This window comes from Phaenicophaeus curvirostris, chromosome 3 (assembly GCF_032191515.1).
Source record: "Phaenicophaeus curvirostris isolate KB17595 chromosome 3, BPBGC_Pcur_1.0, whole genome shotgun sequence".
Taxonomy (NCBI): Eukaryota; Metazoa; Chordata; class Aves; order Cuculiformes; family Cuculidae; genus Phaenicophaeus; species Phaenicophaeus curvirostris.
Genome location: NC_091394.1, coordinates 76250093 through 76266168, shown reverse-complemented (window position 1 = coordinate 76266168; position 16076 = coordinate 76250093). Strand labels below are relative to the sequence as shown.

The 16076-nt window shown below is 39.5% G+C and overlaps 1 protein-coding gene across 1 annotated transcript in view; it reads left to right on the top strand.

Annotated features, from left to right (window-relative positions):
* STK3 (serine/threonine kinase 3) overlaps positions 1-16076 on the top strand; it is a 123064-nt gene that overhangs the window by 10881 nt on the left and 96107 nt on the right. The window contains exons 5-6 of the mRNA XM_069854419.1: positions 11334-11498; positions 11928-12095. Coding sequence (XP_069710520.1) covers positions 11334-11498; positions 11928-12095 — 333 coding nt within the window. The remainder of the gene's footprint in view (positions 1-11333; positions 11499-11927; positions 12096-16076) is intronic.

Here is a 16076-nt window from a genome sequence, read left to right as displayed (position 1 = left end):
GGGAAGGAGAAGCAGGCAACTACTGATTTTTACGTGATGTGTGCTTATGTTCTTCCCTGGGTATCCGCTGTAGGCCACTGATGAAGACAGGTTACCATGCTAGGTAGAACTTCTTTTCTGGCTTAGTATAGGGGTTATTCTGGTGCATGTAACAAAAAAAGCAAAGCAAACTCCTCCATCTCTCACTTGCTGTGCCCTGCATCTTGCATGTTTTGGAATATTTAGGCAGAAGCTTTGGACTTGTTTGAATTCTCTTGTGTTTTGTGTAACAAAGCTCGTGGAAAGCTTCTGACTGTGTTACAGCTTAAAGTACTACAGTGTTCTGTTGGTGACCTTAGGCTTTTTTTTAGTGGAAACAGGAGGTGATTTCACTGCATTTTTCACAAGATAAAACAGAAGTGTCTTCACTTGGGAGTGAGGAGGGAGTTGATTCTATTTCTCAGAACATTTATTGAACAGGCCTAGACACAAAAGGTTATGTGTTCTGTAATTTCACTAAGTTGTCAAATACTGTGGTTGGGCCAAGGAAAAGTTTATTTCCTGCTTCTCTGTATGTTAGGAAGAGAAACTGAGGAAGAGAGAGTTTAAATAAGAACCCTTACTTTAATACAGTAGTTGTTAGGGTCGTCATATTAAAAGAAGTCAGAAAAAGTTGGATGTCTCCTCATATTTGGAGAGGAAACATTACTATGCATTTGCCCTTGTTACATATCTCTAAAAGTAAGAATTTATTGATTTTCTTTTTCTGTATCTGTTTCCCCTACTTCTTCAAAAGTTTTGTTGTTTGTCTAGAAGTGAACAACACTGGGCTGTGCTCTAATGGACCAAAAATGAGGGAAGCAGAATTCAAAGTTAAGGAAACTTTTGGTGAGTTGTTGGCTTGAGAGGTTGTCAGCTTGATAAGAGCAGGTTCTTATCCAAGAGGACCAAGCCACTACTTGGAAGTTATAATGACCCCTGGAATTCTGCCTCTGAGTTTTTTAGTGTCAGGCAGATCAGCAGTGGTGGAGCAAGCTAATGATGCGTATTAGCTCATCTGAGGTGTGGTGTTCATCAGTGCAAGGCAATAAACCTGTGTATCTAGTTTTCTCTGCTTTTGTTGGAGTCTGATTTGGGAGGTATGTATGTCTTTTACAGTCTAACTGTGGGTTGCTGCTGAAAAGGTCACTTCTGCTGTTACCCTCTGACCTGGCTGATGTGTTCCTACCTTTTCTGTGCCTCAGATGCAGTGATTGTGTAGCTGCAAGATGATCTCAGACAAGCCTGGTGATCTGGGGGAACTTTTTCCTCTCTAGTCTGTCTTCTGCACCTTCTTGTAAGCTAACTCAGGACTTACTGCGGCAGCGTGGTGGCTTGATCTGTCACAAGACTAACATTAGGAATGAGTGATGGGGAAAGGGAAGGAAAAGAAGGGATGAGGCTGACTTTTTTCAGTGGCGGCTTGCAATGGAGATAATTACAATATGAAGCAATACTTTTAAGTCCTGCTGGCCACAGTTAGCATATTGGGGGCTACTGACACACCAGCTGCCTCCCTACTTGTAATTTAGGGTGCACTTGCTCATCCACTGATCATAATTAACTGAGGCATTATAATCCTGTCTCTTTTGGGGACCATATTCAGTTGGCTGTAGCATGCCACATAGTGATTATGTGGTGGGTTTATGAGACAAAAACCTTATTTGGGACAGTATTGTGAGTGACAAGTGTAGCAGTGAACTACTGCACAGGTGGTGCTGTTGGGTCCAGAGGTCCTGCATCTTTTATCTGAACTGTGACTTCCTTTATATACCAAATTATTTATCAGTTACATGTGCCTTGCCTCATGCATTTTTATTGATTTTCTGCCATGTTTTATTAACTACTTTTTTTCATGTATTTAAGCTCCAGTAGTTCAAGTGAATGGTGTATCTGTATCTCTAGATGCTGTGTTTGAATGTCTTCTTGATTTCTCTTTGTCCGTGTGTAACCATGGGAGCTCAGGGCAGGCCTTTGTTACCTCTCTGGGCTAAAGGCACTTTGCTCTTAAGAATGTTATTCTGCAGTTGTAAGTGATCATGTGTCTTAGCGATTTAACAGTTAAAATAGTTTTAATCTGTGGACCTTTGCTGCATGTGTGATTTGCAGATGTGAATTGGTTATCTAAGGCCTAGTACACTTTAAGTAGCATCTGTCACAGTATAACTTCCTCAGTTGAGTCCACATGGATTAATCAGTAGCCACAGTCCATACACAAGGACTGAAATTCCTTTTTTACTGGCTAAGTTCTATAACTGATCTCGGTGACCAGAAGTTATGGCCACAGACAAATCCATCCTGGGTATGCTGCTGGCCATGTTCAATTGGTAAGCCTTCTGGGAGATGAATTGTATCAATGGGCTGTCTTCTGTGTTAAAATTTGAAGACTGATCTTTAAGACAAGGCTCTCCAAGTACTTTTCTATACAGCCAGACTGAGGAATAAGAGGGAAGTTGATACCAAATGTCCTGGTTGCCTTCTTCTGTGTCTAGCCATATGAACGAAGGGAGTCTGTAGTGGCTTCTGCAGTGCAGCACAGAGATTATTCAGTGCTTGTCTGAAAAATGATTGTTATTACGGCAACAAATGATTAACTGTTACATGAACGCTGGGTGGCATTATCTCAGTTCTTAGGAATTATATTTTTCTTAGTTCTTTTAGAGTAGCATCGTAAGTTCCTTCAAAAATGGTTAGTGGTGTCTGAATCTCAAAATGGTACCCCTTTCTTGCAACTTTGCAGTAAAACTATATCTATCAGCTTGGAAATTAGCTCATAGGAGAAAATTAGTTTTCATTTTGGGGAAAAGAAGGATTTGTTGTTTGTGAGCCAGAAGTAAAGTGCATGTTGTGTGTTGGTTAATCATCATGAAGATGATTAACAAGAGCAAGTTAGAACTACTGTTATCAATCTATTTCCAAAATAACAAAATAACTATGTATGTGTTACATGCAAATAAGCTGCTAAAAAACTTTCAGTAGTTGGGAAGTTTCAGAGCTAAGATTGGCTATGCGGTGTCCTCTGGTACGTGTGCAGCGTGAAACGCAAATTGTCCTCTCTTCCCCTTTCCTGCAGGACTCTCTGAGTGGGTTGCACTCACTCAGTGACGAATCACTGTATATGCTGTTAAAATAGTATCTAATCTGAGGTTTGGTGTTTATCTGCAAGGTATTAAGTGTTTCCCTGAAGGCAAAATTATCTTTCCCTGAACTTTATCTGGCCTACATCTTTCCATTAAAATAAATTCTGTTATTAATTAGTCAGATTTTGCTATGACCATTTGCAGGTAATTTCTAAGGAGAATTAGCTTCCTGGATGTTTTTGGTAGTTTCCTGCCTAGATTAACCAAGGTAGGCGCATAAAATGTTGGAGGTTTCATAGCAACTTGAACTGGGCACAGCATTCCAGATTTGGCTTTACAAGTGCTAAATAAAGTGTAATATTCACTTGACCTGACTTGCTCACTGTTTTCCTAATGAAGACCAACACATGGTGAGCCTTCCCTGCTGTGAGAGTCTATTGTGGACTCACGTTTAGCTTGTCCACTAGGGCCACCCCAGAATTGTTCCTACAGCAATGTTAGCTGCCCTGTGGGTCCTCAGCCTGTAATATTCATGGCATGGGGTCTTCTGTCCTTGGTATGGGACTTGGCCTTTGTTGAACATCAGGCTTGTTATCAACCCAATTACTCCGGCTTGTTGAGTCTGTCTGAGTGGCAGCTTGGCATTCTAGTGTGTTGATGGGTTCTCCCTTGATGGCTGTCTGCCACAAACATGATGGGGGTGTGTTCTAGCTCACTGTCCAGGTTGTTGATGCTAATGTTGGAGTAGTCACCCTACCATCAGCCTCTAAAGAAAACCACTTGTAGCTGGCTGTTGGTTACATTTTGAACCACCATTCAGCCCAGCAGTCCGGTCAGTTCTTCCACATCTTCTCCATGATTCCTCAGACTGACAGTCTCTAGTAGTATCTTTTTAGCCAATGACCCTTGTAAAGTCAAACTAAATTACATCCTTAGCATTCTTTTCATCCTCACAGGAAAGTGGCCAAGTTAATTTGCCATGACTTCCTTCTGTTAAACTTGTGTTGTATGTTTGCAATAACCTTTTTACCCTTTGTGTGTCTAGAAATTAGCTTCTGTGAAATTTCCTTCATAATACCCAAGGGACTGATAAGTTGGCCAGCCTGTAATTCATCAAATCATTTTTCTTGCTCTTTTTGAGGATGGCGTCAGAAGAGACATCCCCTGATTGTTGTAACTTTAAAAAGCTGATAAACAGCCTTAAGCTGGCCCTAAGCAGCTCCTCGGCACCTTTGGATGCATCTCATCCGTTCCCTGCATGGGCTAGTATTTGTCCTATTTATTAGAGTAAATCCTAACTCCCTCCACTTCTGTTCCTAAGAGAGACAACTGAGGGTCAGAGAAACCATACTGAAGAGTGATGAAAAGAAGATGCTTAGGAGATTCTTCATCATTTGTCAATAGATTGACCACCAAATTTAACAGCAGGCCAACACTTTTCCTGTGTTCTTTTTTTTCCTTTTTTTTTTTCTTTTTTTTTTCTTTCTACATATAGACCAATACAAGCTGTTCCTGTTATTCTCTGTATTCTCTGTTTTAAATCCACCCTAGCCTTGGCCCTCCTAATTCCACTCCTTAGTTTCCGGGCAAAGCTGCTTTATTTGACTTTAGTAATCTGTTCATGTTTCTTATATGCTTTGGTTTTTTGCACTTTAGCACAGTCAAGAATTCCTAGTTCATTCAGGATGGCCTCCTGCTGTGCTTGCTCATTATCTTGCTTGTCAGCAAGGACTGTTTTCATACTTGGAGAAGGTTGCCCTTGATGTTCAACCAGCTCTTCAAGGTTCCATTGCCCTTTAGGGCAGCATTCCCTGGGATCCCACCTACTAGTTCCTTGAATCAGCTGGGGTTTGCTGTCCGGAAATCTGGTTCTGCTACTTGCTTTTGTTACTTTCCTTCATAACTTAAAATTCCAGCATCTCACGGTTGCTGCCAAGTCTGTCTCTGCCGTGTTGCCTTCCCAACAGGTATGGAGGTGGTTGACACACTAGACCACCACAACCCTGACTCTTGGTCACTGGCCTTTGATTGGAGGCTTCTTTCAATGCTAGGGATGACTTCATCTTCTTCACCTTTTTGATGGGGTGATTTGTAGCAGATGCCTCGATGGCACCCACCTGTTGGGCTTCACTTCTGATTTTGACCTATAAACTCTCAACAAGTTTACGCGTTTCATAGTAGAGATGGGTATGTGTAGAGCCCGACCCTGCCTATCATTCCTACTTGTGGCTTGTGAGGAGCCTGCGTTCATCTCTTGCAGCATGCTAGTTGTGCGAGCTATCCCGTTGTGTCTCTAATTCCAGTGACATCATAGCTCTTCAGCTGTGCACAGGCTCACAGTTCTTTCTGTTTGCATCACAGGCTGTCTACTTTTATGCACAGGGTTTCATATGTACCTGTCTGCCCTGCTTTCTCTCAAAGAGAGTGAGAAAACCTCCCATAGAACCTCATCTGATATGTGCTTCCCCATTCTCTATTCCCCATCTTGCCTAAAGGCTTGAGTTTCTGTTCCCTGGTGAACCTAGTTCAGAGCTCTTTTTGCTAGGTTAGCAAGCCAGTTGGCAAAACCACTCTTAATCTCCTTTGTCAGGTAGTTCCTGTTTCTCCCCAGTAGTCTTCATTCCTCTGAGGATGCTGTGTTCATAAAAACACTAATGCCTTGCTGCTGTTAGCAGGCTTGCTGGAGGGTGGTGAGCTGAAGATGCATCTGCTTCTGCTGAGCTTTTGAGACCTTCCCCTTGTCTGACAGGATCAAAACTACCACCACACCTTTGTTCACTTAATTCAGATTACTCCAAGTCTCCCTTGGTGACGCTGTCAGTGCCAACATGGGAGGGGTGAACAGGTGCATGGTTTGAGCCAAGCCATCTCTTAGCAAATATGTTTTATGTGATGATAAAGTTATTTTAAGTAATGACAACCCAAATAAGTGCTTGCTTTTTGAAAGGCAAGTGGTTGCATTTTGTTTAAATGACCTGTGGGTAGTACTTTGCTTTGTCAGAAGACGACTTTGAAGAACCAAACTAACTAAATTGGTGCGTAGATACAACACATGCACATTGTGCTACTGAGTCATCTTTAAAATCTGTTTTCTCGGTACTTAGTGTAGTACTGAAGAGGCTCTGTACTCTTCTGCAACACTTCCAAGGTTCTGCTCGACATCTGGTTAGCCAGTTAAATACTTCATAGATGTCTTATAGCAAGCTGGAAGGTGGTGGTGAAGAATAAGGACTGAAGAGTCTGACTTCTATATTCAAATCAGTTCTTGATCTCCTTATGTGTGCTTATTAGTGTTAGCTAATACTCAGCTAGTGACCATGGGTTGTTCCTGAGATTTCTTGAAATAGTCTTCCTACAAGCCACCAGATATACTTTAGATAATTTTGTGTTGCTGCCTGGCTATATTAATTTTTAGACTACAGATGGAAGACTCTGATTTGTTAGCACTGTCTTGAATTATCTGATATAAAAATGCTAATTTGGGGAGAGGAAAAGATGAAGTCTGCATATCATGTTCAATAAACTACAAAAACTATGAGGCTGGTATTATGTATCCAAACCCAAAAATCTGAAAAAACACCAACATTGGTCATCACTTTTGCCGTGAATGGTTATTGCTATGTTTATTTCATATTTTTTTTCAAAGTGATTTTACATGCAGTATGACTTGGAGTCAGTAAGAAGAATGACATTTGCTGCCTCACTTTCTTCGTGTGTTCCTATGCTTAAGTTGTTATACTTGAGTAAAACAATTGTCCTATGGCAATGAGTTCTTACTCTGTCCATTACTGCAATGCAGTAATTTTGGTAGGAACGGTTGGACTCGGTGATCCGGTGGGTCTCTTCCAACCTGGTTATTCTGTGATTCTGTGATTCTGTAATGCTGAGGTGTCCCCTTGTTATAATGTAGAAGGAAGAAAGTAATCTCCAATAGTTTGAGACAATTACTGGAAGTCTTAGAGCAAACCTTGTCATCGTAAGTAATTCAAACATCATGATTTGGTTCCTCACTCAAGACACAGGCTGTGACTTTATTTGGAGAGCACTGTCTTCACATAGAGCATGCAGATCTGCTTAAGAAAGAAGGAAGTCTGAAAGGTAGTTTGTCTGAAAGTGAAGCTCAAAGAAAGTGATTTCAGGAGAGTGTAGTCTCACTGAAGTTTTTAGCAGACAGTAGGAACCAGACTCCAAGGCTGACTTCCGGCTAGAGCTGCATCTGTTCTGCAGTTCTTCTTCTTGCTAAAGCTTTCTGCCTTAATTCATAAGTCATAGTTAAAATATTAGAAGGAGAAAGGGTATAACTGTAATTTCTTCCTGTGTGCTTATTTGTTCATCCTTCCTGCATCTCAGCCTCTTTGAGAGAACGGATTGTAAGATGGTGATGAGCTTCATAGGTTCTGGTAGAAGAATGATTGTAACATGATGCCTTTATTGCCATGAGAGTGGATTTAGCCAGTGTACTTGACCTAATCAGACTGTTTAGATGCAGTGATCTGATACTTCCGGGAAGCATTAGCCTTAATGGGTATGTTTCACTTTAGTGTAAAAAGAGCAGCTGGGAGTGGACTTAGGCAATTAAAGCAGTTCAGCTGACCTAGACCTCTTCAGAGGGGCCCTCAGAAAGGAGAGTGATTGTCTGTGAGCAGAGAACCTATAGATGAGTTGTCCCAACAGCTGCATGGATTAGACTGTGTGATAGGCTGTGCAAACGAACCTTTCAGTCTCTCTTGTGCATGGCATCTATAGCCAGTTAAATGTAAATATATGAATTAGCTGGTCTTCTGATACTTGTGGAACACCTGACTTTGCTGCAGTCTGCTTTGCTCCAAATTTCAGTTTTGGTTCCATGGTTAATGTTTTCATACAAGCTGGAGAGTTGTTCACCTTTATCATTCACATGTATTTTAATATGTAACTTGAATGTGGTTTTGATGATGAAGGATTTCACAGAATCACAGAATAACCAGGTTGGAAGAGACCCACCGGATCATCGAGTCCAACCGTTCCCATCATTTGAACCTGCTTCATGTGTGACTCGTATTTAGAGGGTAATGCCAACCCATCAAAGAGACATAGCATACAGAATTAGAACCAGCCAAATATACCAAACAGATAAATGTTCCACAGGATTTTAAATGAGGATCTTGACAGAACTGGAAATCAGAAACAAAGTAGAAAGATAATGACTGTTAAAATATACTAAGATGCAAGGTATAGAGTGCGCTATGCTGATGGAAGAATGGTGCTGTATGGTGAAAAGCTCAGAATAAAATAAATCAACTGTTTTAACACAAAACATAATACTCATGTGGCTTGATCAGGAACAGTATGATATAAGAACCATACATCCATACCAGGATAGCAACACTGGCTGTAACATAGTCCTAGTTTTAAAATACTTAATAATTTTGTTTCTTTTAATTGCACTGTGTGCTAGGTATCAATGGCATTACTTGTATGTCAATATCAAACTCCTGTTAAAACTACAGAATAATGGATATTAGCAGATGGCAAGTTGTGTGCTTTGACAAGGTGTGCTCTGGGCTGATTCTGTACTTAGCTGTTTCCTTTGTAAATTGAAAGTCACTTGCAAGGGCACGGGCACTGCACTCCCTATGTAGTGACTTTTAACTATCCTTATGAGGAGAGCCTGTGATTTGGAGGGGAGACATAATTAGGAAGTATTTGGATTTAGGTTTTGAGAGTTTATTTGTGGTTTTGTAAGATTTTGTGAGTAGATGAATAACTGGAGGAACTTTGGATCTATTGTTGTATGCTTTGGTCACTTGTTGCTTCCAGCAATTGGTAGGCTCAAAAAATCTTATCTGCCTCATCTGTTTTCTCAAATTGCATCAGGCTTACATTAGTTTATTTGCCAACTAGTCTCTATATGATGCAAAGAAGAACTCTACATTGTTTCATATCTTGAATGTGTGAAGTTGTTTTGGTAATCTGTCTTTAGGATTATGTTGTTTAATACAGGATTAGAATGAGAGCATGTGTCGTAAAATCCAAATGGGGTTAACTGCTATGCTTATTGTAGAGCGGAAAAATAAAATATTTCAGTTGGAAGAGACCTATAACAAACATCTAGTCCAACTGCCTGACCACTTCAGGGCTGACCAAAAGTTAAAGCATATTGTTAAGGTCATTGCCTACTGGACGAGGGAAAAACTGTGGATGTATCTTCTTGGACTTCAGTAAAGCCTTTGACACAGTTTCTCACAGTGTTCTGCTTCAGAAACTGTCAGCCTCTGGCCTGGACAGGCGCACACTCTCCTGGGTGGAAAACTGGTTGGATGGCCGGGCCCAGAGAGTGGTGGGAAATGGCGTTAACTCCAGCTGGAGGCCAGTGACAAGTGGGGTTCCCCAGGGCTCAGTGCTGGGTCCAGCCCTGTTCAGTGTCTTTATCAATGACCTGGATGAAGGCATCGAGTGCACCCTTAGCAAGTTTGAGGACGACACTAAGCTGGGTGGAAGTGTGGATCTGCTGGAGGGTAGGGAGGCTCTGCAAAGGGATCTGAACAGGCTGGACCTCTGGGCTGGGACCAATGGCATGAGGTTTAACAAGGCCAAATGCCGGGTTCTTCGCTTGGGGCACAACAACCCTATGCAGTGCTACAGACTAGGAGAAGTCTGTCTAGAAAGCTGCCTGGAGGAGAGGGACCTGGGGGTGTTGGTTGACAGCGACTGAACATGAGCCAGCAGTGTGCCCAGGTGGTATCTACACATCATACTAAGAACTAACAATAAACCTTTGTATAGATAACTAACAACTAACGTTGTTGGTAGACATTTAAAAAAGTCCAGTATTAGTGGCTGAAATTGAAGAGCTATATATTCTATCTGTATTTTCCTGTGAGGATGTCATCTGGAAAGTGTCAAATGATGCAGGTTATTTAAATAAGAACCCCACAGTTCAGTCAATGTTCGTTCTCTGTATCAGCTAGCGACAATAAAAGAACAATGGTGTATGGAAAAGTCCATAGCATCTGGTTGGTATCTATTCTCAATCATTTCTGTGACGATCTGTAGTTGAAGGAACAAGTGAGAAGTTATTGGCACTTTGTAGCATAATAGTGCCCTGACATTTTAGTTGTCTCTTTTCAGGGCTGAGTAAGGTTTTGGGAAGCTCATTGGGGCATTACTGTACAGGTGCAGTTCTACAGCTTTGTGTCAGTATGAAGCACAGAGTGAGAAATACCTATTTTAAAAAATCAGCATTTGTTTACATTCCATATAAAATGAAGGCAACCAGCCTGAAAAGGAGTGGCTCACTAAACTGAGTGAAAATCAGTGAACTAGTTGGGAACTGTTTGGGTGTTGATATTTCTGCATGCTATATTATCTCTCTACAGATAATAAGTAGTAAGCTACCCCTGATGAATATCTTTTTCACAAGCTTTAAGATAAATACTTATTTGGCTGTTTTCTGTACACCTTTATCCCTTGCTTTTTGTTTTGTATGGTTTTTTTTTTTCTTGCAAAGAAGCTCTTAATTCATCCTCTCTAATTTACAAATTACTGGCAGTAAGCAACTTATAGTAGTGCAGTTAGGAATAGCTGCTGGACAAAAGCTTGATACTACTGATTGTAGACATACATTTTGTATGTAGGATTTAAGAGATAAAGAAAACATGAGATTCCTTTTAATCTCTTTCTAAATGTAGGATTGTGCTAGTTTGTTGGGCAACTGTGTAAAGGGCATGGATGTTTGAGGAATAACTCTACCCCTCTGTAGTAGAGAAAGGACTGTATCTTTTTTCAGGGAAGTAACCTGGTATGCACCATCTCGTACAGTGGTGACCACCATCACCTTTGTTTGAACAGAGATAGTGCATAACTTGGCAATTAATATATATGATCTTAGCTATAAATGCATTAATTTTATATTGTGGAAACTGTGCAACAGTCTTTATGAATGATGCCAGCATCTAAAGCATAGTAACTTTTTATTGACAGGCAAGAGAATATTGCATTTTATTTTGATCTGCATCAATCAGCCCTTTCTTTGGTCTTGTAGCTCACTTGCTCTAATTGGACTCTAGATATGTAAGAATCAGGCTGCATGGATCAACTTAATAGATCAAGGTTCTGAATAGTAAATGCTGCTGGGCATACTCCTGTGCTAAAGTACGTTGTCTGTATTAGTTATAATGATCATGAACATGTTTGAAATAGTTCAAATATATAGACTGTGTTTATACCCAAAAATGGTTTTATGTTTTCATGCAGCTAACAGAAGATGAAATTGCAACTATTCTGAAATCTACTCTTAAAGGACTTGAGTACTTGCACTTTATGAGGAAAATACATAGAGATATAAAGGCTGGAAACATCCTTCTTAACACCGAGGGACATGCAAAATTAGCTGATTTTGGTGTGGCTGGCCAGCTAACAGTAAGTACCCGTGGAAAGGTCATTTAAAAATGCTGTGATTCTCCTAATGATGTTATTTTGCTTATTTATCTTTTTATTTTGCCTTGAATTTTGTGTCTGAGGAGTGAGTAGTAGTTGTGTGAGAGCTAACATCCTTTGTCACGATGAGTATTTAATGTGTTGCGAGGCTATTTAATTTTTAGTTGCTTATTTCTATAGCCCTGTGTTCAAGTGCCTGATGATCCCACTTCAAACTGTCATTTGAGGTTTATAGTCATTGTCACTTCTTTGGCCTCTGTAGGCTAATGGGCTGAATCTGTTTGGTCTTAATTGGAAGCCACTCCCATTTGACCTTTGGGTGACTAATTTAACTTTTAAATATAGAATTAACATCAAAAGAATCTGAAAATAAGCATATTTATTTTAATTGCATAAATAATATAATTACAGGATACAATGGCAAAACGTAATACTGTTATAGGAACTCCATTTTGGATGGCTCCTGAAGTAATACAAGAGATTGGCTACAACTGTGTGGCAGACATCTGGTCCCTTGGTATCACGTCGATAGAAATGGCTGAAGGAAAGCCTCCGTATGCTGATATTCATCCAATGAGGGTGAGTCTGTGTGGTAGTGTTCTCGTTTAGAGTATTAAATAACAAAGAAACGAACAACAAAAACCAACAAAAAAACAGCCCCCCCCGCCCAAAACTCAAAAAAACTGATCTCAGACTCATAAAACTGTATGTTTATGGACAAAGATTTTAAGACTAAGGATTTTTACTTGCTTCCTGCATTCTGCAATTTGCCTGTATTATAATATGCCTGTAAGGTTTAAGAATGGTTCTATCTCCACTTGAAAGAAAACTAAAGCAGTAAGTGCTTAGTTGATTTGAAGGCAACATATGGATTGTATTCCATGCTGTACCTGCACTCGAGGAGTTCCATAACCAAGAGGCCCCCCTTCCTTGAAAGGGAGTTTTGAAGCGAAGATGACCTAAAGAAGGATTCAGAATTGTGTTGTGTGAGCACTGCTAATACTACTAACCTCTGACAGTTTTCTTTATTGCTGAACCTTAAAGTCTGTTACTGAATTTGTTTACTTTTGCAAAATAAAATGTAAATAGAATTAGTTGCTTTATAAGAATGAGCAGTTATAAGGGAATTTCTTGGAGAAGTCCATGGGGAACAATGACTATTGCCACTGTTAGTTGTGCTTCTGTTTTCTTGAAATGTGCTATAGAATAGCTGTACTGATTGCACTGAGCATCAATAAATACTGTTCTTGAATTGTTTGTATCTAAAACCCATTTGGTATCAATAAGGTGCTTCATGTTGCTAAAAGCAATTTTTTTTTTCATCTTTGTAATTTGCTGCAGAAAGGGTGTGCATACTAGATGATTTTATTTAGTTCAGGTTCTTAATATACAGAAGCCATCACTGTAGAAAGAGAAGTTATTGTTCATATGGGATTGTGTAAGGTGGTGCATATGTGAGTTCAGATATAGTTGGTGTCGTTGAGCTCATGATTTTTGTTTGTATATGCTTTTGTCGAACAGAGATGTTCACTGAAGTTTTGTGGCAGTGTACAGGTCAATTATAGCTTGTGAGTGTTGTGCAATTAGAAATATTACATAATTCTGGAAGAAAAGCTTAGTAGTTTTTCTGTGCTACTTTTGTTCCTGTTTAATTAACTATTTCAAAGTCACCCTTCAAACTGACAATACTTAGATGAAAGCTGAGGACAGAATAGGTATTTCTGAGGCTTTCTTTTAATGGGAATTTAAGATGAAATAACACTTAAAAATCTGTTGCAGAGCTGTTGCTTACAAATTAAATTCATTTGATCACACTGGGATTTTTTGTTTTACTTTTAATGAAAATGTCTTAATTACATTTGAGTTCATTTTAACATCATTATATGTAGTTCCACTACCTGTTGAAAGGTGAGGACTATATTATCAGAGAAGATTTTTGTACACATGACAGTAGGTGCTTATAAAACACAAGCTTTCAAACTCAGCAACCTTTTAATCTGTTTAGTTTGTGTAATCAAATGAATGCTATCAAAGGCTAGAGTAATTTAACACAACATTTCTAGATTACATAGAACATGTGTTCTTGTTAATAAATTATGTTATGGTTTTTAAGGGCTTGTATGTAGTGAGTACTCTTTTGTATATTTGATACCTACAGTTTTTCTTAATTTTTATTAGGGAGTTGTTACAGTGGTTAACGAGAAATACCCAGATTTAAGTTGCAATAGTTTTCCCAGTGTCATATGATACAGCTTCACAGGACTCTTGGACATATGTAGATGCTTTCCTACTTTGTTTTAGTTATGACACAGAATTGATACAGGCAAGCATGAAAGGTTGCGCAAATTTTCGTTGCTTTTTCTAGATGTTGCTGGAGTTCTGTGGTATTTATGTAAGGCACAATTTTGTTACTTGGGAATGCATGTTGAAATTACCATGTGTGCTGTTTTGCTGTAGGCTAGTTGGCACTGCCACAAAGGTAAAGCATTGCCAGTAGGCCATTTCCTTGTCAACTGCATCTACAGCTTAATAGAAATATTACATGACTTCTTTAAACAAGTGTTTTGGCAGAGAGGAAATAGCAGATTCCATGCAAACAAGCATAGCTTCCTCTGCTTAACCACACTCCAGCTACTCCAAAGAATTGTACTAGTTTCAGCTGGGAACGAATGAGAAATAGGGGTTGCAAAATGGAATTTCATGTGGTGGGAAAGCCATTTTTTTTCTGTTTAAGTATTACTGGTTTAGGTATATTTGACTATTGAAGTGTCATCAATTCTGTTACACTTGTTTCTGTTGCAAACCTGAGTTCAGTAGAACCTGCAGTTGTCATACTTGATTTGAGACTCAAGAATATTTGCCAGCCCAATAAGTGCAGCGCTTTGTAAAAGTTACCGAATGCTTCATGTATTTAATGTCAGTGTCCTTTTGTGCTTTTGCTAATGATGAAAAGTGAAACTTTTCTCTGAGCTTTCATCTAAGGACCAGTGTTTTCAGGTAGTTTTAAAGGAGTAAAAAATTCAGATGTCCTCAAGATTGCGCTAAAATACAGTGATAGAACTAGCAAGGAATATGCTAGTAAGTCAAAAATTTCTCAAACCTGGATAACTTAACTCGTCCAGCAGGGCTAAAAGCATGTTGATTGCAGTAGTCCGTGTAGCAGCCAGAGTTAATATGACTAACAGTGTTTGCAGCCTTTGCTCTGCTGGGATGAGGAGTTATGAATTTATAGTGGAGCTAATTAAAAGGAGCTTCGGTCTGGTTCTAGAGCAAAACGCAGTCTCCTACTTGGAAGCTGCAGTGCTTTAACAGCTGTGTTCTCATGTTCCCTACTGACTGCAGCACATATGCTGTCCTGCAGTGATAAAGTATTTATGTCCCCACTGTCTGAATCTAATTCAAGCCATTAACTGCTTTGTTCAGTCTCTCATCTTCACGCTGTATGTCTTAATTATTTCTATTTGTTTCTAAATGCCTCTTTTTTCTTTTTTTTTTTTTTCTTTAAATCTATAATGGAAGCATAAAGATTGGCACTGTTTTGCTGTAGTAGATGTGATACTGGTTTTTTGGTAAAAATTGGTAGCACATTTTTGAAATATCTTCCATGTTTGCTAATCAAGCTATGATCCCAAATTTGTCATGTAAAAGACTCTTCTGGAGGAAGATCCTCTAAGCTGCAAAGTTTTTACTTGATTATAATTAATCTACTTCTGATATTTGGCTTTATTACCAAGTACATTAACATCACTTTACCTTAAAGCTAATCTTAAAGAATGGCTGGATTTTGAGGTCTTTTCTCTAGGAGTACCATTAGCTAAATTTTTCCTTCTATTCAAGCAATTACATGATCACTAATTGCTGTGATTTTAATGATCAGTTTAAGCCAGTACAAGTGTGGGCTGCTGGTTACAGACACAGCATATCCTTAGCCAGGAGTTCCTGATCTTTATTTTAAGCAAACACTAGCATTTTTGTAGTCTCACGTGGGGTTGGATAAAGAAACTAATGTTCTGAAAAGTGAATCTGACAGAAGCCTGTTAGAACTGTGCTGGAGAAGACAGACAGTGGGAGTAGGTTGAGTGCAGTTACTGCCTTTGGCCACAGCTAAGTGCTGAGCCTTGTAGACCAACTGTAATATTGCAACCTACATCATACAAAATTTGCTCTTCTTTTCAAGGTCAGCACTTACTGACAGGGCTGTTTGCTTCGGATGAATGCTGGTAGCTCTCTTTTTTTTTAAAAAAAAAACCCAAAAATAAAAAGGTGGCCTAAAAACTTTCTTGATTATTAGGCAGCTGCAGTAGTTCATGTTGCTGTGGAATGGAAGAAGCTGTGGTAGATGTGTTTTTCAACACATCACAGTATTGGCCTTTGTTTCTTTATGGTGAGGTTTGTTGGAAACGGACATGTGGGCATCACATGTTCTGCAGTGAATTGGAGAAAGCCAAATTGAACTGCTTCCATTTGCCTTAAGTCCAATCATGATATTTATTTTTCCATGGCACTTACCCAGATTATCCATGCCTCCTGCTTAGCCTGTGTCGTTTCCACCCTGGACTA